This window comes from Equus przewalskii, chromosome 21, assembly GCF_037783145.1.
Source record: "Equus przewalskii isolate Varuska chromosome 21, EquPr2, whole genome shotgun sequence".
NCBI lineage: Eukaryota > Metazoa > Chordata > Mammalia > Perissodactyla > Equidae > Equus > Equus przewalskii.
The window spans coordinates 21577405-21597933 of record NC_091851.1 but is presented as its reverse complement, the minus strand read 5'-3'; the positions used below and the strand labels follow the sequence as shown (position 1 = coordinate 21597933).

The 20529-nt window shown below is 53.1% G+C and overlaps 1 protein-coding gene and 2 long non-coding RNA genes across 5 annotated transcripts in view; 2 read left to right on the top strand and 1 right to left on the bottom strand.

Annotated features, from left to right (window-relative positions):
* The first annotated feature begins 814 nt into the window (after positions 1-814).
* Positions 815-5482, top strand: LOC139078194 (uncharacterized). 2 transcript variants are annotated; one of them, XR_011531037.1, is made up of 3 exons: positions 815-1428; positions 2934-3339; positions 4997-5482. It is a non-coding gene; the product is annotated as an uncharacterized lncRNA (long non-coding RNA). The 2 variants fall into 2 exon arrangements; XR_011531038.1 differs by lacking the exon at positions 815-1428 and adding an exon at positions 2125-2316.
* A 753-nt stretch (positions 5483-6235) lies between these two features.
* Positions 6236-9484, top strand: LOC103556913 (uncharacterized). The gene is made up of 4 exons (XR_011531039.1): positions 6236-6585; positions 6868-6983; positions 7423-7585; positions 8431-9484. It is a non-coding gene; the product is annotated as an uncharacterized lncRNA (long non-coding RNA).
* Positions 9485-11299: 1815 nt separating this feature from the next.
* Positions 11300-20529, bottom strand: part of ANGPT4 (angiopoietin 4) — a 51761-nt gene continuing 42531 nt past the window's right edge. Inside the window, exon 9 of one of the 2 annotated variants that reach the window (XM_008529217.2) lies at positions 11300-19945. In XM_008529217.2, the coding sequence (XP_008527439.1) occupies positions 19785-19945 (161 nt within the window). In that variant the 3' untranslated portion in view covers positions 11300-19784. The remainder of the gene's footprint in view (positions 19946-20529) is intronic. The other variant, XM_008529219.2, reaches the window with a different exon arrangement.

Here is a 20529-nt window from a genome sequence, read left to right as displayed (position 1 = left end):
AAACAAATAAAATTTCCTGTCCTCCAATGGGGAGACAGGCAGTTGTAGCAGAGAGTGGACATGCTGTGGAGAAAGCAGCAGCAGGGGAGGGAGATGGAGGCACTCTACGTTTTTCCCTTTTGTGTTGAGGTGTAATTGGTATGCAATAAAATTGACCCACTTTAGGTGTATGGTTTGGTGAGTTTTAATGGTTGTATACATCTGCGTATCCACAAGTTATAAGACATTTCTACCATCCTGTAAATTTCCTCCATGCCCCTTTGCAGTCGATCCCAACTCCCACACCACTTCACGTCTAGGAAACTGCCGGTCACTCTTCCTTGGCTGAAGATCGGGTTTGTCTTTTCTGGAGTTCACATAAATGGAATCTGGCTTCTTTCATTCAACATGATGCATCTGCAATTCATCCATTTCGTTGAGTGTTCGTTCCTTTTTATTGCTGAGTATTCCATGGTACAAATGTCCCACGTCTTGTTTAATCATCCAGCCTGGTGACAGACACCTGGGTTGTTTCCACTTTCTGGCTGTTATAAATAAAGCTACTGTAAACATTCATGTACCACTCTTTGTGTGCACGTGTATTGTCATTTCTCTTGGGCATGTACCTCGGAGTGGAAATGCTGGGTGTACGTGTATGTTTAACTTTATTAAAAACAGGGATTGTGCTTTTAAATAGGCTGGTGGGGGAGGGCTTCACTGGCCAGGGTACATTCCAGCAGAGAACAGAAGGAGGTGACGGGAGCCTCGTGGACTCCCATGGGAGAAGAGTGTTCCAGGCAGAGGGAACTGGTGGGGGGTGAGGGGCGGTGCTCCTGCTGTGTTTCAGGAACAGCATGGAGGCCAGAGTGGTGGGAGTGGAGCCAGCTGCGGGGAGAGGGCTAGGAGGTGGGGTCAGCTTTCCTCTGAGAACCCCTGGGAGAGCTCTGAGCAGAGGTGGGGCGGGGTCTGACCTGTATTTAACTTTAGGCTGCCAAGGGGAGAGTGGGCTGCAGGGCTGGAGGGAGGGAGCAGGGGGCGAGTGAGGAGGCCCCCCAGGGTCCTGGCAGGAGAAGAAGGAGCTGGACTGGGGTGGAGGTGGCGGAGCTGGAGGAGTGGCAGAATCTGGATCTACTGTGAAGGTGGAGCCAACAAGGGGAGTACTGGATGTGCAAGGCCACGGAAGTAGAGACATGAAGGTGGGCAGGGACCTGAGGTGGCCTCTAGGAGCTGTGTGACCCCCCCAACCAACAGCCAGCAGGGACGTGGACACCTCAGACCAGCAGCCACAAGGAAGTGAACATCGCAGACCCCCTGAATGAGCTTGGAGAAGACCCTGAGCCTCCACGACGGCACGGAGCCCAGCTGACAGCTTGATTTCAGCCCGGGGAGACCCTGAGCAGAGAAGCCAGCTGTGCTGTGCCCGGCCTTCTGATTGATAGACACTCTAAGGTGGTTTTTTCTTTTTTTTTTTTCTTTTGCTGCTTTTTCTCCCCAAATCCCCCCAGTACATAGTTGTATTTTTAGCTGTGGGTCCTTCTAGTTGTGGCATGTGGGACGCCGCCTCAGCATGGCCTGACGAGCAGTCCCATGTCCGCGCCCAGGATTCGAACCAGTGAAACCCTGGGCCGCTGAAGCAGAGCGTGAGAACTTAACCCCTCGGCCACGGGGCTGGCCCCTAAGGTGGTTGTTTTCAGTTACTAAGTGGGTGATGATTTTTACTGGACAATACGTGACTAATACAGGCATCCTAGAATCCTACTATGTCAGAGCTAAATGGGTCCTTAGCAGCCGTTGAATCCAACCTCCTCATGTACAGATGGGGAAACTGTAGCCCCCAATGCAGACAGGACTCGAACCCTGGTTCCTGCGGGGGGGGCAACCTCAGGCAGAAGCTGCCCCAGCCTGTGGGACCCTTCCAGGCCCGCCTCTCATCTCCTAGGAGGCTGCCGCACCAGCCCGTCTGCCAGCACCTCCTCCATCGGGGCGCTGGCCTCCCCAGAGAGCCAGCTTCTGGCCACCCACTGAGTACCCTCATCTCCCGGGCAGCAAGCTCAGGCAGGTCCCCCACTGGGCCCGGCCACGTAACAGGAGCTGGAACCCTCGCCCCCACAGCAGAGCACGGCCCGAGGGTTCAGGAGCCCGGCCAGAGTCTAGGACCCTAGGGGAGAGGAACAAAGCACAGATTCAGGCCTGGGGACCCTGGCCAGCGTCCCAGCTCTGCTCCTCACCAGCTGTCAGGCCCTGGTTGAGGGTTATTCCTTTGCTGAGCTACAGCATCCACATTTGTGAAGCAGGAGCAGGAATGCTTTCGTCCAGAGGGTCAATGAGCTAAGTGAGGTACGTGGAATCTGGGTGGGGGCTCCGTGGAGGCACAAATGCATGTCCCCAACCTCCTCCTCAGCACGGGCCTAAGTTTCCCCATCTGCTAAATGATCTCGCGCCCTAGATGTGCTTTAGCGGCCCTTGTAGCTCTAACAGTTGACTATCTGGGGTTCAAATTCTGGCTCTGCTTCTCACTAGCTGTGTGACCTCGTATAAATCACTGAAGCTCTCTGAGCGCCAGTTTTCTCACCTGTAAAATGGGGCTATTAATAATACCTACCATGATACGAGAGATGCAGGTCAGATAGCTAGTTGAGTGCCTCAAGAAATGTCAGCTAGCTTTATGATCATCATCATTATTATCGTTCTGGGCATGTGAGCTGGGTCATGTCTGCTGGACAGGGCGGCAGGGCAGAGCCTCCCAGGGGGAGGGAAGTTTGGTTTCCTTGGAGACAAATGTTTGTGGGCTGGGCTGGGCCAACAGCACATGTTTCTGGGAAAACAAAACAATGTCATTTTTCTCCCTCTGGCCCTGCACCCATCTAAGACCAGGCCCGGGATCACAGCACGTAAGCGGTAAAAACACAGGCAGGTTTTGGGAAATAAAAATATGCATTTATTTCTGTTCCCAGGTCCAGAAGCTACTTCCTATTTTTCTCTCGAGGGATGGCAATAGCTTGTGCAAACGCCTGGGGGTGTGCATGTGTGTCAGATGCGAGCTGGGTGTGCCTCACTACGACGTCTCCCCTGGTCGTGCTAGGATCGTGCTCCGGTCCCCTGATCACGGCTGATTCGCTAGTGTTGACAGACACCTGACTGCAGGCTGACAAGTCTCTCCTGGGGATGTGAAACTTGAATGGAGGGCACGCAGGCAGGGGGCGGTGGGAAATGCGCCACCCCTGGCCAGCGCCCTAGAGAGGACAGCCACGGGCTCTGCCACTGAACCCCCTGGACATTCCCGAGGAGTCTTCATGTCTGGGGCGTGCTCTTCTGCCATCCTGGGAACAGCTCTCCATAAATCCACCACTGGGCAACTTGGTGAGTCACTTTCTGGTGTTTGTCACCCAGTTCTCTCTGGCCGATGTGGTGATGGGGGGACAGAGCATTGTAGGGGGGCTGAGGGCAGACTGTGGGAGGGAGCAGTGACCCTCTGGTCTGTGCAGGCAGCTGTGGATGCTTCTGTGCAGAAAGAGCACTGGACTTGGAGTCTGGCTCTGTGACTTACCAGCTGTGTGATCTTGAGCAAGTCACTCAGCCTTTCTGTGTGGTCCAGTGGGGTGGAACCAGGGGGGATCCTGAATGAGCAGATGGGGAAACTGAAGACCAGAGAGAGGAGGGGCTTTACTTAAAGCCACACAGCAGGTTTAGGACAGACCCTGGAGAGCTGCTGGGTCCGCCAAATGCCAGCCCTGAGCGGGGCGTCTGCTGGAGCAGGAAGCTCGTCTCTGACAGCAGGGCCTGCTTCCCCCAAGGAAACGTCACCGACCACAGATTCCCTTCCCCACCGATTGTTGCGTTTGGTCTGGTGATAGCATCAACGTCATACTCGGGGGCAGAGCAAACTGAGCCCAGGGAGGGGCAGAGACTTGTCCACAGTCACACCGCAAGTTCCTGGCAGAACTGGAGTCTGAGCCAGATCTGAAAAGCCCTGAGATTTTGCTCTAAATCAGTGTTTGTCAAGCTGAAGTCCGGGGATGAGCTGGGGACGGTGAGTAACTAGCTCTCCGTAAGAATTTCGTAAATGGTTTACTTGCATTTTGATGATAACCCTGAGAAAGTAACTCAGACTTACTGTGAATCATTGGTGTGACCGCAGGCGAGTCCTGCCTGAGATCGGATGGACTTGAGGTCACGCTGGCATCAAAGAACAACATTTATTGAGAACTGACTATGGGCCAGGCCCCATGCTTTGCATTTTCCATGAATGTATCATGTAGTTAACCCTCACAACAACCCTATAAAATAGGTACTATTATCATCCCCATTTCACAGGTCAGGAGGTTGAGGCACAGAGAAGTTAGGTTACTTGCAACCAGGTCAACAGCGAGTAAGGGGTGCATCCGAGATTTGAAGCCAGGCCGACTCCAGAGCCCGTGGTCTGGACCACTGTGCTTTCCCACTGCCGTCAGCTCTGGGCGATGGGAAAGGGGCAGAGGCGGCCTTGATGCGGAAGGACAAATTCCTGCTAAGGGCAGGCCGAGCGAGGCAGAGGCAGAGAGTGGGAAGGACGTGTCGCTGTGGGTGAAACAGAGCCACCGGGTGGGAGAAGAAAGTCATCAGCTCACGGAGTTGGCTGGAAGGGTGTGACGAACCCGAAAGAAATGGCAGCAGGGCTGGGTGTCCCATGTTCACACTGCCAGTGACAATTCAGGTTTAGCAAAGGCACATTGTCCGTGTCACTAAATTACCGTTGCTGCATTGATGCCATGGCAGCATACCTCACAGCAGCTAGAGCCGCAGGCTTCAGAGTCATGATTCCTGAGTTCAGATCCATCTTCCTCTTCGTCCTCAGACTATGGGCAACTCACTCGGCCTCTCTGAGTCTCAGTTCTTCTCAACTCTGAAATGGAATTATAATAGCATCTGAAAGACTGCTAATTGCCTATGCAGTTCCCTTCTCTCCTTTCACTTTTTTGACCAAACCCTGATGTTATGCCTGGTGGCAACATACCCAGCTAAAACACTACATTCTCAGCCTCTCTTGCAGCTACTGGTGGCCAATGAATGGAAGTTGTTAGGTGAAGATTCTGGGAAATATCTTTAGAAGACACTGATGCAGCTGGGAGGAAAGCCAATTTGCCCTTCCTTCTCCTTCTTCCTACATGGGACTCAGGCATTATGGCTGGAGCCCCAGCAGCCATCTTGGATCAAGAAGTGACCTTGACGATGAAGCCGTATAGTAAGGATGAAGCAACACAAAGCTAGAAGGAACCTATGACGTTGATGACACCGTGAACCAGCCCTGACCTGGACTGATCTTTCCAGACTTCTTTTTTCAAATGAACTTTTTATTTCAGAACAGTTTTGGATTTACAGAATTGTTGCAAATATAGTATGGAGTTCCTATATACCCTATACCCAGTTTCCCCTATTATTAATATTTTACATTAGTATGGTACATTTATCACAATTAATGAACCGATATTGTTACATTATTATTAACTAAAAAGTTCACCCTTCATTTGGATTGCCTCTGTTTTCCTGAATGTCCCTTTTCTGTTCTAGCATTCCATCCAGGGTCCTGCCTGACATTTAGAAGTCATGTCTCCTTAGGCTCCTCTTGGCTGTGACCGTTTCTCAGACTTTCTTTGCTTTTGATGACCTTGATGGTTTTGAGGAGTACTAGTTAGGGATTTTGTAAAATGACCCTCAATTGGGATTTGTCTAGTGATTTTCTTATGGTTAGAGCAGGTAATATGTTTCGGGGGGAAGACCACAGAGGTAAAGCGGCATTGTCCCCCTATTCCATCCAGAGCAGACACTGTCAACGTGACTTATCAGCGTGGATGTGAGCTCTGGTCACCGGCAGGCTCTCCACTGTAAGATTTCTTTCCCCCTTTTCCATGCTGTGCTCCTTGGAACCGGTCACTGTGCGCAGCCCACACTTAATGAGTGGGGAGTTATCTTCCCCTCCCTAAGGGTGGAGTAGCTGCATAAATTATTTCGAATTCTTCTGCATGGGCAGCTTGTCTCTTCTATTTATTTGTTTACTTATTTACATCAGTATAGACTCATGGATATTTATTTTATTCTTTGGGTTATAATTGTTACGACTTTTTTTTTTTTGCTGAAATTGTTCCACCTTTGGCCTCTTTCAGTTAGCTCCCCAGACTTCTTGACGTGACAGAAAAACAAACCGGGGTAGACATTTTGCAACAAGTCTCCAATTCCTCCCGTTTGTGTATGCTCACGCCTTTACAATGTGACTTTGCAGCTTCCCTCATCAGGACCTGAATTGCTCTCTGTCCCTGGAATCTGGGCTGGGCCATGAGACTTGCTTTGGCCAATACGAAAAGGCCAAAGCATGAAAAGAGCTTGTGTGTGGGGCTTGCTGCACCAGGGACCCTGAGACCACCATGCGAGCAAGCCCGGGCGAACCTGCTGGAGGATGAGAGGCCATGTGGCCCGGTTGCCTCCACCGCCCTTGCCTACAGCCAGACCACAGCCATGTGAGGGAGGCCTTTGACCGTAGTTGACTGCAGATGTACGATGAACCCAGAGACCAGCCGTCCCCACTGGGCCCAGTCCGAGCTGCCAGCCTACCGAGTCATGCGCAAACCAACGGTTAGTTTAAGCCACTAGGTGTGAGATAGTTCATTATGCAGCAAAAGCTAACCGCTACACAGCTCTTTTCTGTCATTAGTCTGTGTTATCTGAGTTTTCTGGAACAGGAAGTCAAACCTAGTCCTAAACAGACACAGAATTTATTCAACAGGGAAATTGTGAGAATTTAGTGAGTGAGACAGTACATAGCAGCCCCTGACAGATTACTTATAATAGTAATAATAATGCTTATTATTCCTAGTTTTGTAGTGCGTTAGTATTTAATTTGTAGTCTTGTTTCAGTTTTTTGCTGTTTGAGATCTATCAGCTGGAGCGGAGACCTCATTTATGATTGTGCACAAATAAGTAACCTTCTGGCCATGCCCTCCAGCCTCGGACCACCAGGATCACCCCTGTAGGTAAACAAGTGGGGTTCGTGACTCATTGTGGCAAGAGAGGATACGTGCCGTGGGGAACCCAAGGTGTCCCTGGAAGGGGGGTGAGAGACGGCTTATATGGGATCCGGGCTTGTGTCCGGAGGTTCGGAGGAGAGTTTAAGGAAGTGGGGTTCTTCTCCGGGTTGGATGCTGTCAAGAAGTGGGAGAAACTAGATGGTTGGGATCCTGGTAAATCTTCTCTACAGAGAAGGCAGACGGGAGCCAGGATAACGCTGTCAGGGGAGAAGAGGCAGCCGTCACAGGATAGCCAGCACGGGGGATGTTTGGTCATTTTTGTGCCTTGGAAATGTTTACGTTTCGAGTTCAGACGTGATCACAGAGTGATCTTGCTTTTGTCTTGGTTCATCAGTCACAGAGCGTCTTGTCCGAGGCTGATGTTCTGCGGCATTGTGTTCCACAGGACTCGGCTGTCACCCGAGAGGCTCAGGTGGTTCGGAGCACCACCCAGGCCAAGTGGTCCCGGCCAGCTCCTGGGGGCAGGCTGCCTCCTCTTCCTCCATCTAGCAGACACTGGTGGGTCCCAGAGGATGCCTTCTCCCGCCAGAGGGCCGGCCAGAACTCAGGTTAGAGCACAAGCTCATTGCTGCTCAATTCGGGAGGGCATCTCAGCTTCTTTTCTTCTCCCACAAGTTTTCCTTTGTCATTTACATATTATATCAACAATATCCTAATCATATAGTGATAGTATTAATTACACATGAGTGGATTATATTAAGAATACATTATATTCATAGTCAAGTCCTTACTACGTACCATGTACTGTGCTGAGCATTTTAGATGTATTAATTCGAGGATTCTTAACCTGGGGTCTTACTGGGTCCATGGGTGGAATTTATCTTCACTCACCTCTAATTAAATTCAGCACTTCTTTCAATCGCAAATGTAGGAATCATTAGTGCCTGGAACTTTCTCGCCATAGAAATCATAGTACTTTCACATTCGACCACAGTGGTATTGAGATCTCAGAATATTGCTGACACTCGTCTTGACTTAGCAATTGCAGTACTCATTGAGATCCACCGCTAGGTCTCATGTGTTAGCAAAGAAGCAGACATAAGACTATATCACAACTGTGTTCTTTAAAATATCTTGACGGATCATTTGTGGCCATCACGTGCTAATCCTCACACCTGTGCCTCCTGCATCAGTTATGACAGCTCTGCGATGTTACAAGGAGCCAGGGCAGCATGGAAAAAAAGTGGCAGGAAGTCACTTCATCCCATTTCTTCATTTAAAGGACAGAGACAACTACTTGCGAGTTGTGAGGATTAAATGAGATATTATATTTCCTCCATTCTAAATGGTAGTCTTTACATCTGGTTGATGCTCTGTCTGAGGAAATTTGGGCAGAAAGAGAAAATAATAACTTATACCTTATCTAGTGTCTCATTTGGGAACTGGTTTTTAGATGGCTTTACTGGAGTGACGCTGACACGCAGTAACCTGCACGTTGTTACCGTGAACTATGTGGAAGTTGTCACCCGTGGACACAGCTGTGCAGCCATCAGCACAGTCAAGAGGATGAGCGTGTCCATTGCTGCGCGTATGATTTAGAGGAAGGCGTCGTCTCAGAGCAGGAGCTCTGGGACCTCTTGTTCCTGATTTTCAGAAAAGACGAGAATAGTCGTCCAGTCCGTGTCACTACCTCATGGCTCAGTTTCTAAGCCCAGGAAAGACGACACCAGACACCTGGGCGTCCATCCTCTGCTGCCTTCTGAAACCCCTCACAGCTGAGCTCTTACACCATTTGGGCTTCTTTAGCTTCAAGTGACAGAAAACCAACTCAGAGTTGCCTGGGGCCCGCCCCCTGGCCGAGTGGTTAAGTTTGCACGCCCCGCTTCACTGGCCCAGGGTTTTGCTGGTTTGGATCCTGGGCGCGGACGTAGCAGTGCTCATCAAGCCATGCTGAGGCGGCATCCCAAACAGAACTAAAGAACTTACAACTAGAATATACAACTATGTACTGGGGGACTTAGGGGAGGAGAAGAAGAAGAAGAAGGAAAAAAAGAGGATTGGCAACAGATGTTAGCTCAGGGCCAATCTTAAAAACCAAAAATCGTTGTGTGCGCACACACATACTTAAAATTGCCTGAGCAAAACAGAACTTTTACTGGTTCAAGGAGCTGAAAAGTCCACAGTGATGCTGGCTTCAGGTACGGCTTGATTCAGAACTCCAGACGTCATCTCTGGGCCCTGCTTTTCTCTTTGTCCTCTCACATGGGCAGGCTCTCCTCAGGAAAGCAATGGCAGCAGCAGTCCCAAGCAGTGTGTGAGAAGAGGCTGGAAGGATGAGGGGGCTCAGACCCTCCAGGGCTTTCTTCTTTACTCCTGAGTCAAGTGGCGGTGGGCAGCCATGAAAGGGATTTTAAGCTTGAGAATGACCTAATTAGATTTGCATTCTGAGAGGATCACACCAGCCCTGGGGCACAGCCAGAATGGTAATAAAAAAAAATTCTTTATTTAAAAATCTTTTCCTTTAAAACAATCACAATAGAGTTGGCACTGGGCAGATTCTGGGTTCCTTTCTTGGGATCTCATGTCTTCCCACAAGCCCCTGGGAAAAATGTGTATCACTTAAGATTTTAATCCCAACAACAGTGGCTTAAACAAGATAAAAGTTTGTATCTCTCTTGTGTAAGTTGGCCCAGGGCTGGTGTGGCAGCTCCACAATCAAAAGAAATCTAAGCTCCTTCTATTGTCCCACCCCGCCAGCCCCGTTTGTGGCTTCAATCCTCAGACTCGCCTCATGGTGCAAGCTGCTGGTGCTCCACCCATCACACCTACATCTCAGGTAAAAGGAAAGGGGAGAACAAAGGGGTCCACCTTCTGGTTGGGTCAGCATTCCCATTTTCCTAACATGACATCTCTTCTTACATATCATTTCCCAGAACATGGTCACATGCCATACCTTAACATCAAGAGAATCTGGGAAATGTGACCTTTATATGGGCACATTATTACCCAGAAGTGGTGTGTGTGTGTGGTTTTTTTTAAAAGGCCGTACATTCTTTGACACACAGCGAGAGGTGGGGTCTGTCACCGTCCCCCTGCCTCTACCCGCACTCCGCAAATCGGGGCTGGGGCTCAGAGACCCCTTTGACCAGCAGAACAGGGCAGAGTGATGCTTTTATAAAGTTGTTTACCACACCAGGTCAGAAAAGGCCATGTGGCTTCTTCCAGTTTGGCTCGGAACCAAGACTGGCTTCACGGGCGTGTGACTCACTTAGCTGCACAGGGCCCTGTGCTCAGAGGGTCATTCACTTGTGTCAACGCTCTGCCGCAGTCCTGAAATTCTTAGAGATTTTATCTTTGACCTTGTTTTGTGAGTAAAGTCTGATGGGACAATGGAGCATGCGCAATGCAGAGGACATGGGTGCCCCAGTTCCTTGCCACCCTATCAGTACACGCGTCTGTGATGCTGCTGCACGGCGTCCGTGACACGCTTACCTTGTGTGTGGGCCCTGTGCTCAGAAGGGCTCCTCTCTTGTTTTAATGCTCTGCTGTCACATCTCGAAATTCTTAGCAGTTTTATCTTTGGACTTGTGTGTTGGAAGTGAATTCCGACGGACAATGGAGCGTGCACGTGAGCGGAAGAGATAAACGCAGTCTGGGTGTCCGCCATCCACACAGCGTGTTCACAGCGTCCCACAAGCAGGGAGCTCTGGTGGCCCCACAGTGCAGGGTCATTCAGCGAGACTCCGGTGAGCACAAGGTGAGCATGTGGCGTCTCAGATCGAGTAAGTAGGGGCGCATCCCAGAGGCCACGCTTTCTGTTCGAACCAGGATTTCCTTTGGTCACGGAGACAAAGCCAGTGGTGTTCTAAGAAACACAGACCACCCGGCAACCTTGTCATATCCTTTCTTATCCATGTCACTTCTCTGTATCAGCCAACCGCTTACACTGAAAATGATGAGACACGGGACACAGCACTGTTCCCCTTCCTGTCCTTACTCATCGGTAAGTAGGAAGCCGGGAGTCTTGGCAGAAGGCGTGACTACCAAGAAGTGAGATAAAAACAGTCGTGTCAGTTTGGGGCAGCAGGTCCGCTGTCCTGGCGAGGATGAAATGCACGAGGATGAGCTGTGAAATCCCGGTGGGGTCATTTCAGCGATTCCACATATGAGTTAATGCTCTTCCACTGGCATTTAAAACTGACATTGCACAATAGGACGATGAATAGTAAAATTCATGCTAATCATTTAACATCTTCGTTTTTCTTTACTTAGAATAACATTTAGTAGTAAATTAAAAACACCATGACAAGACGAGACAGGGATTAAAAGAAAGGAGAGACTTTTTATTCCATATCTACACTGGCACTTTTTCCCTACTTTCTGGACAAGGGGCACCGTATTGTGTTGCTGGCCCGGCTTGGAAGCTTGCTGTCAGGACGCTTCGTCTCAGAACCCAGTCGCCATGTGGTGAGGACCCAACCCCCAGGGAAAGGGCGTGTGTGGGTGCCCCGGTCTACAGCCCTACCCAAGCCCAGCCTTTGAGTCACCCCAGCCGAGTGACAGAAATAAACCTCCAGAGGATTCCATTCCCGCCTCTGCCGGCCTTCCCCACACCGCGCCCAAACTTCCAGACGCCTGCGTCGAGCCCAGCCCTCGTGGAGCAGAGATAAGCCATCCCCACTCGGCCCCGTTTGAATTCCTGACCTCCAGAATCGTGCGACTGGGCGAGTGCAATGAGCAGAAATAAACGGGCCGCAGTTTATTCATTTGGGTTGGTTCCAATCTTTTGTGAACACAAATGGAGCTGCAATGACTAACTCTGTGTGTATAATCTGTACGTTCAGAGCAGATTCCTGCAAATGAGGATTACCGTGTCAAAGGGGAAACGCGTACGTAATTTTGTTAGCTGTTGCCGACATCCTCTCTAAACTCTTCTTTTTCCCCATGTAGCTTTCTTTGTGTTTACGGCATATTCGTTCACGTCTAACGCCCGCCCCCCCCCAACATACCTGTGTGCAAACAGAGAAACACACACGGAGAAAAATGCGCAAATAAACGGACAGCTCGACAGATTTGCACAAACCAAACATGTGTGTGTAAATCTCACTTGGGTCCAGAAACGAACATTCCTGGCACCCCAAAGCTGCCCTCGCCCCCTTCCCGTGAGGACTCCCTCCCGTGGTGTGCATTTACCACCGGTGATCCATCCCGTCTGGCCTTTCCAGTTGGGGGCTAACGTGTCCCACGCTCTCTGGCTTCTGTTGGGGTCACCAGAACCTGCTGCACAGGAGTCAGGCTCGCTGCACCCTCCCTGACCTTTCTGTTGGGTTGTTGTTCTCAGACTAGGTTCCTGTGGAACCCTGGGGTCCTTCCCCAAACAACAAGAAAAGAACAAATGGATGGCTCGGCCTCTCTAAGTTTACATATTTCCCTCAAACCTTTGGGGTCCACTCCCACTTGTGTGCTACCGAGTTTCCCTGATGACAGATGTTCAAGAAACAGGAGGTGATGGGAAAACCCAGAAATGCTCCATGATGAGAGGCCGCGTTGGGAATAACAGTGGTCACCATGCATGGAGTGGCGTTTGCAGGGGGCTGGGTCTTCCAAATACAGCAGGTAGATTTTCTCTAAAGCCTCGGCAGGACAGGTATGGTGATTCCTGTTTCACTGGGAGTGAAAACTCAGGTTCTGAGAGGGGAATAAGTTGCTCAAGGTTACACACTCACACTGGAGGGTGGGAAAGCCTGCAGCCTCTGGGCTTCCCCATGGCCCTGGCTTCCTGCTGTGTAGACCACATCTTCTTGTGTTCTCTTCTCAGCCCGGCACCCAAGGCCCTGCCTACCTCTGCCCCTACCAGAGCTCTGGCCTCTGCCCCTTCCTGACTCTCCGAAGCTTTTCCCTGGGCCAGCCCCTGGGCCTTTGCACATGCTGTTCCCTCTTTTTCCTCTTCCCCTGACCCCTCCTCGTTATTCAAGGATGCCTTCCCGGCTGGTTGGCGCCCCTGCTCCAGCCGCACCGTACGGCAGCTCTGTCACATTCATTGTACTTTTTGTTTTCTGGTTAACTTCTGCTCCTCCATCCACTGCAGACGGTAAGCACCTTAGGGCAGGGGTCGGTCTGTCTCATTCATGGCCCTGTCCCCAGTGCCTAGCACAGTTGCTGGCACGTAGTAGGTACTCAATAAATGCTTGTTGAGGGAAGGGACATCTTATTTGAGTCTCAGGGCAACCATGTGAAGCAAGCAGGGCTGGGCTGCTCACTCCCAATTTACAGCTGAGGAGAGTGAGGCCCAGACAAGGAAGGGGTCAGTCCAGTCCCCTGGGATTTGCGGACACAGCCAGGCCCGGGTGACAGTGGTCCTGATGCCTCTTCCAGCGCCAGGGGGCAGGTGAAGGCTGAGGGAAGGGGCTCAGCTGGCCGGGGGCCTCCAGGGCTCCCCAGACTAGAATCAGACAGCGTGGCCTGCCCTGCCCCTCCCCTGCCCAGCGCACAGCGGGGAGGCAAAGAAGGATGCTCAGTCCTACTCGGAACAGAGCTGGGGCGGCATGATGGCCCATGTGCTCTGAGGCCAGGGGGTCAGGAAGTCAGAAGCAGGAAGGAAGGTCCCGTCCCTGCCCCAGGAGGGTCCAGTGGGGACACCGGCCTTTATCTTCCTGTGTGACTTTCAAGCACTGGCCAGCTTGAACTCGGCAGTTGCTTATGTATTTATTTATTTTCTTAACTTTAACTTTGGTCACAGGGAACCTAAGATCACGGTGAACACGCTCTGGAAGCAGGTCCAAAGCCACCTCCGTGACCCCTTGCTGTGTGAGTTTGGCCAAGCGACTTTGCTTCTCTGGGCCTTGGCTTCCTCATCCCCATGAAAGGGGGAGCTGGTGAGAGTACCTATCCCACAGGGTCGTGATGGGGCTTCCACGGATGTTCTAAGGGAAGTTCTTCGTGAGGTGCCTGGCATAGAGAAACAGCCGGAGACAACATCGCAGAGAGCTCACGGTGCAGGGGCCCTGTCCCGGGTGCCGTACAAGCCGCTTGGCCGTCGCGGGGATTTTGGAGGCTCTCCTGTCCTCCCTGGAAGGGCAGAAGTGGGACCTGGACCCAGCTCTCTGCAGAACCTGTGGGCTGAACCAATAAACCATGCCCCTTACAGAGAGCTGCCACTGCACGCTGGGCCCTGCGTTCCATGCCACATAAAGGTCAAGTGGACACGGGCACTTCTCCCAGGACAACCGATGGCCCTCTGGGACCCTTTCTCCAGAAGGAATGCTTCAAGTCTGAAGCTTCTCAACCCCAGTTTTAGACACCCTGGAGCAGAGGTGGAGCTGGAGAAGGATTGAGCTAGGTGATGAAGGGCCCTGAGTGCAAGCTGAGTGTTAGACTTTGTGCTCAGGGTACTGGGGAGCCACTGAAGGCTCCAGGCAGGGGAAGTGACATGACTGTAGGCCAAGAGGGTGCAAACCTGGAGATGAAGCCCTCTTGGGAGGCTGCTGGGCTCTTCCAGGCAGATGAGGCCAGGGTGAGGGGGTGGGGGTCGGAGGGGAAGCAGTGCCAGATGCCCTGGTTCCCTTCCTGCCAGCTGGGAAATGGCACCTTTGGGGGCAGCTGCCCTGGCCCCAGAGAGAGAAGCTATGGCTGAGGATGGCAGAGCCGCCCACTAGCCATGGACTCAACTCCAGACTTATACGGAAGAGAAATATTTGACCCACCGAGTTTTGGGGTCTTTTTGTTATAGCAGCTTAGCCTGTACCCCATCACTGTGTGACCTTAGGCGAGGCACTTTACTTCTCTGAGCCTCAGTTTCCACATCTGTAAAGTGGAGGTCATAATAGAACCCACCGGGACTCAGAGATGGTGCACGTGGAAGCAGCACGGGGGAGGCGTGAGGTCAGTGCCCTGGGTTCGCTGGAGTCCCGCTGGCGGACCCCCTGTGGGAGACTCTCCTAACCCCTACTCAGGCTGAGGGCAAGCCCTGATTTCCTCTTCCTCCCTCTGACTCTCCCAGTGGCACCTGGCTCGGGGCGGTGGACACAACAAGGCCCTTGACGCAGATTTATACAGTCATGGGATCTGGGTGACTCTCAGACAAAGGTGATCCCTCTCCTGTATTTTACAGACTGGGAAACAGGTCTAGAGAGGGGAAGCTCCACACAGAGAGGCGGCTGGGTCCAGTCCTTGGCGGGCCTTGGGGTGGGGATTCCGTCTGTGATGTAGGTGCTCAGAGAGCACATTCTCCAGCACTCTCCCCCACTTGCTGTGCTCCAGCCACTCTGGCCTCCTGGGAGCTCCTTGTGACCACCTCAGGGCCTTTGCACATGCTGCCCCATCTATGGGCCTACTCCTCCCACAGCTCTCCACCTGGCTGCCTCTTTCTCACCTTGTTCATCCTCCATTTAAGTATCACCTCCTCAGAGAGGCTGTCCCTGATCCCCCTAAGGTGGACTCTCTCCAATCTCTTATCTCTACCTCCTGTTTATTTTCTTCATTTACAATATATTGTTAGTTTTTCAAATTTTGAAAAAAATGCGGTTTTGGCCAATCTCTCCCTCTAGCCAGTTAAGCTCTATGAGTACAGCACTGTGGATGTCTGTCTTAGTCACTGCTCCATCCCCATCACCCAGCCAGGCCTTGGTACAGGCAGGTCCTCAATACACACTTGCTATGTGAATGAATGAATGCATGCATAAATGAATAAACGCATGAATGAATGAACCAGGCCTGGATGTCCACCCTCACACTGAACTCACATCACTTCCCCGTGAACTGGATTCCAGTCTCCCCGTTGTGCAGATGCGGAAAGAGGCTCAGAGAGGTCTCACAGGGCAGGGCAGGAATGTGTTGGACGCTAAACGCTGTGTGCCCCACACACGAGAACCTCAGCTACGCAAGCCCATGTTAATGTAACACAAGAAAGTAACGCCCTTATGCTGGATGTGGCCTGGACCAGACTCCATTCCCTGAAGGGCTGCTCCGTCAAAGGATGCTGATGCTGGTGTTGCCAAGGCAACGCTGTTAGCTTTCTGAAGCATCTTTAAATGGGAGAGGCGAAGGCTCACACAGACTCCGAGGGGGAAGAAAATCTGGAGAAAGGGGTTAAATGCTCCAGCCAAAGAGACAAACCCCCCTGATGCTGGCTGCTCCCCCACCCCTTGCCAGGGCCTGCCTTCTACCTCGCCCCTGGATGTCATCCCTGGAGTGTGCACAGGGAGCTCTCTCCCCTGGTGGAAATCGTTTTCGCTGGGAACATGCAGAGATCTTGGGAACAACGTGTTCTGCCCATCTGGCTCCATCAAGACCTTCCAGGTGCCAATGAGAAAGACAGACTGGTCTTTCTCCAGAGAAAGAGAGCTTTCCAGAATGTTCTTCAGCCCTTGATATGGGTGGAGAGGACACCAGCCCAGCATTTCTGTGGTTGGTGCCAAGATGCCTCCAGAGAGCTCTGGATGAGGGAGGCAGCTCATAGATGTAAACGCACTGGAGGAGGTAATTGGCTGTGCTGTCTTGGAGAAAACCCTTTCCCTCTCTGAGCTCTAATTTCTTCATCTCTAGAATGGGGAGAACACTGGTCTGACGTAGAGAGGTGACAAGGATTCTGCAGGAACCAGCAGATGCAGATACCTCAGAAGCCAGTTCTTATGAGCAGCGGCCCCCAGGACACCCTGCCAAGGCCAGGGCCCAGGCCACATGAGCTATGTCCCCACAGGGCCTTGTCCACTGGGGGGCCTCCAGCTGGTCTTGTCTGCAGCCCCTGTGAGTCAGTGTCACTGTCAGTGGGCTTTTAGAGCTGTGCAGTTGCTCCGTCCTTACTGCACAGCTGGGAAACGGAGGCTCCGAGAGAGCCAGGGGCTCTGCCCCAGGGGCAGAGCCAGGACTGTGAACGAGGAACCAGGGTCTCATGTCTCTGGGCAGGACACAGCTGTGCCCCTAATAGTCGGGGGTAACCTGGGGACGAGCCGGAGCCTGGGGCCAGGGAGGGTGTGAGCGGGGGCAGAGATGGAGAGAAGAGAGATGGGAGTCAGAGAGATGGAAGGAGAAAGGGATGACGGTTCTTGTCTGCCCAGCATCACTGCTTCCTGAAAGAGCACCTCAGTTTCCCCACTGCTAGTCGACATGACTTGGGTGGGACTGACCCCAACCCCTGGTTCCAGGCATGATCACGTGACCCAGGTCAGGTCAATGAGAATCACAGTGGTAAGTGCAGGGATGGGCACAGGACCGTCCTGGCTGGAGAGAACCAGGCCTTTGCTAGAGCCACTGGGACAGAGGACCTCTCCGTCTTAGGGATGCTCAGCTGGGAGGACATGAGCCTGGGGCTGGTGGGGCCGTCTTGTCAGGAGAGAACATGACTGAGAATGAAGTCAGCATAGCAGGTGGCGGGGCCGAGAGGGACATCATTTGAGCCCCTGGATCTAACCATGCCTGAATCTGGCCCTAGACCTCCCACTATGTGAGGCAATCCACTCCTTAGGATAGTTTCTATTCCTTGTGCTGGAGAGTCCTGGCGTAGATGGAAAATAAGAAGGAAGGAGGACTATTTAAGAACAGGTGTCTGGGGGTGACCCAAATCAGCTTCTTAGCCTTTTTTAGGAAACTGGAGTGCCATCAGGGATTCGGGCCTTCACCGCATGCAGAGCAGTCTGTCCCTGGGGCTCACAGCTTTGCCCTCACCTCCTCTCCAGCACACAGCCAGCCTATAAACCCTGCTGGGCAAAAATAAGTGCTGGGGATGCAAAAATAAATGCTTACCCACCTGGGCCCAGGAGAAGGGGTGGCATGCACCCCACTCACCTCTCTGGGAACTAACATTTATTAGGCACCTGCTTCACACCAGGCCGTGTTAGGAAGCTGACATATGGGTCTCATTTCCTCCTTGCCACAGCCCAGCGAGGAGGGAGTATCATTATCTCCACTTCACAGATGGGACAACTGAGGCCCTGAGAGGCTGAGCCACTGGCCTCGAGTCCAAGAGCTGGAGCAGGTCTGTCCGGCTGCAAGGCTCCACGTGCCACACTGCACACAGCAGGCGCTACCTAAAGGCCTGCGGCAAACGCTGTATAAGGCCGGGTGAGCCTTCTGGGCCGCAACCCACCCCTATGTACTTTCCCCTCCTGCCTGAGATGCCACCATTAGCAACCACATCCTTCAGTTCTCCCGACGGAAGTCAGCCTTAGTCCGTGCCGGGTTTACTGGGGGCACTGTCTGAGCTGGGACTTGGGGGCAGAGCCAGGTGGGACGAAGGTGCCCTATTCCCACCACCCCAGCCTCACCCGGGAGAAAACCTGCTGAAGACACAGGTGCATCCTAGCGGCAGGGCAGGTCGGTCCTGGCAGGGCCCAGGTGTTGGCTGAAGATGACAGGACCGTGGTGGCCTCATCAGGACAGAGGAGGGTGACACAGTGAAGCCGGGTGGATGGCGGTGGCCCTCTCTGACCTCGTCCTCTGAGAGCAGCTCAGGAGGAGCCCCAGCTCAGGCAGAGGCCCAGTCTCTCCCACACTCCTCCCTCCAGTGGACCCCCAGCTGCAGCATCCCTGCTGGACAGGGCAGGAGGAGGGGCTGGGGGTTCCGGCTGGGAGGCAGGAAGGATCCAGACCGCGAGTGGTGCTCTGCACAAGGCAGAGGGGACAGTCCCCAGTAGTGCCTGAACTCGAGCGAGGGTGAGCTGGGGTTACAGGGAGTGCCAGGGGGCAGCCCCAGGCCCAGAAGGAGCCTAGAAGGACCCCGGTCCACAGCGCAGACAGGGAGCTTAGTCCCAGACCCTTCTTCAGGGGCAGCGTGCGTCTGCTCTAACCCAAAGCTCCCTTCCAGTGGTTTTCAGAGGCTGTGAGACCGTAACTGTGGTCCTTGTAGCCAGAGGGGGTGAGTACAGATAGGGGTGAGGAATGGGGCCCTGGGGCTCCTCCTCATGATGCGCAGGGACCAGCTTTTTCCAGGGGCATCCACAGCCCCAAGAGATGCTCTGGGATAAACAGGACCCATTTTTCAAACAAGCACATTTGGAGAAGGCTGCCCACTCTAACTCTTTCACGGGCAGTCACAAGGCACATGGCCACATTAAAGGCTCTGACAAGTTCTGCAGATAAAAATGCCTGTTCACACTGATCTAACCTGGTGTTTCCCTCTCTCACTTGACCCTAAGTGCTTTTAGAGCAGAGCTGGAGTTATTCTCTCTGGAACACGTTCTAGGACATGCTAGGGCTAAAGGAACCCCCTTAGAGCTCCTGCAGCCCCTGAGAGACCAGGTCTGAGCTCCAGATGCCAGGGCCTCAGAGGGGTGGACAGCGTGGGGTGGAAATAATGATTCCACTATGCGGTGGACACAGCCTTTTCAGCCTTGAACAGAGGTTCAAGGACATTTCAAGGCTGAGAAAGCCTGGAGCAGGAGATGGCCTTCCCACCGGCCCCAGGGACGGAATCTGGGCCTCGATCTGGGCCGTTTCCTGCCTGTATATACCTTCGCATCTGAAATCCCACCGTCAGTCAGGTATTCCTTTGAGGAGCCAACTTAAGCCTGTTCTCAGCTCATTCAGGGTACTGTGACCTCAGGAGCAGGCGGCCCCTGCCGGAGACAGGAGGGAAGAGGAAAGAAGGATGCTGCAGAGGCAGGATCCCCCAAAGGCCATCGTTTCATAACTTGAGGGGAACTGGGAGGCGGCGGACTCTTCTGGACTCGGGGGGCGACGAGGGCTGGCTGGGGAGACCCAGGAGGTCCAGGACAAGGCCCCAGCACTGTGGTCTGTGTTTGGGTCCCGCTCGTCCAGGGGACCCCGAGCCACGGCTCCTCCTGCGGTCCAGCCTCCAGGCGCGGCTGCTGGTTAGACGGCCGCGGGACGCAGCATCATGCGCGTGGCGCGCAGCGAGTAGCTGGGGCCCTGGAAGTAGTGCCAGCGGATGCCGTTGAGCTTGCGCGCGTGGTGGCGGGCTGGGTAGTAGACGCCGTTGAGGTTGGAGAGGCCGCAGGCGTCAAACCACCACCCTGTGGAGGGGGAAGAAGAGGCTTTGGGGACGCGGGGGCCCAGTGGGGTGAGGGCAGTCCCCTCCCCCAGAGAATAATCAGGGCTGTTGCTTCCTCCGGGAAGCCAGCTCCTGGAGCCGGGCTGGGTGGGACTGGGCGAGGGGCGAGGAGACTCCCAGACCCTCTGCTGGGTGGGGCCTTGGAGAGCGGCTCTCTGATGGTCCCCGTGCTGCTGCTGCTGTCTGCCTGTGTGTGTGTCTCTCTGTCTCTGTCTCCCTCTTTGATCTCTGTTGCCCTGCCTTTCTGTCTCCTGCATACTGTGTCAGTCTGTCTTTCCCTGGTCTGCATTTCTCTCTCCATCTCTCCCTATATAGCTCTCTGTCTCCACTGCTCTATGTCTCTGGCTCAGTCTTGGTGGCTCTCTCGTCTCCGTCTGTCCCTGTCTCTGTGTCTCAGGAGGTCTTTCCTTCTATCTCTGTGCCCCCAACTCTGTCGCTCTCACTCATCCCCATCTCCCACCCTCTGACCTCTGTCCCCCACAAAGAGCGCTGCCTGAGCCAGAGTTGGTGGGGAGCCTCCCCTCTGCCCCTGCCTGGTCTCCCCAT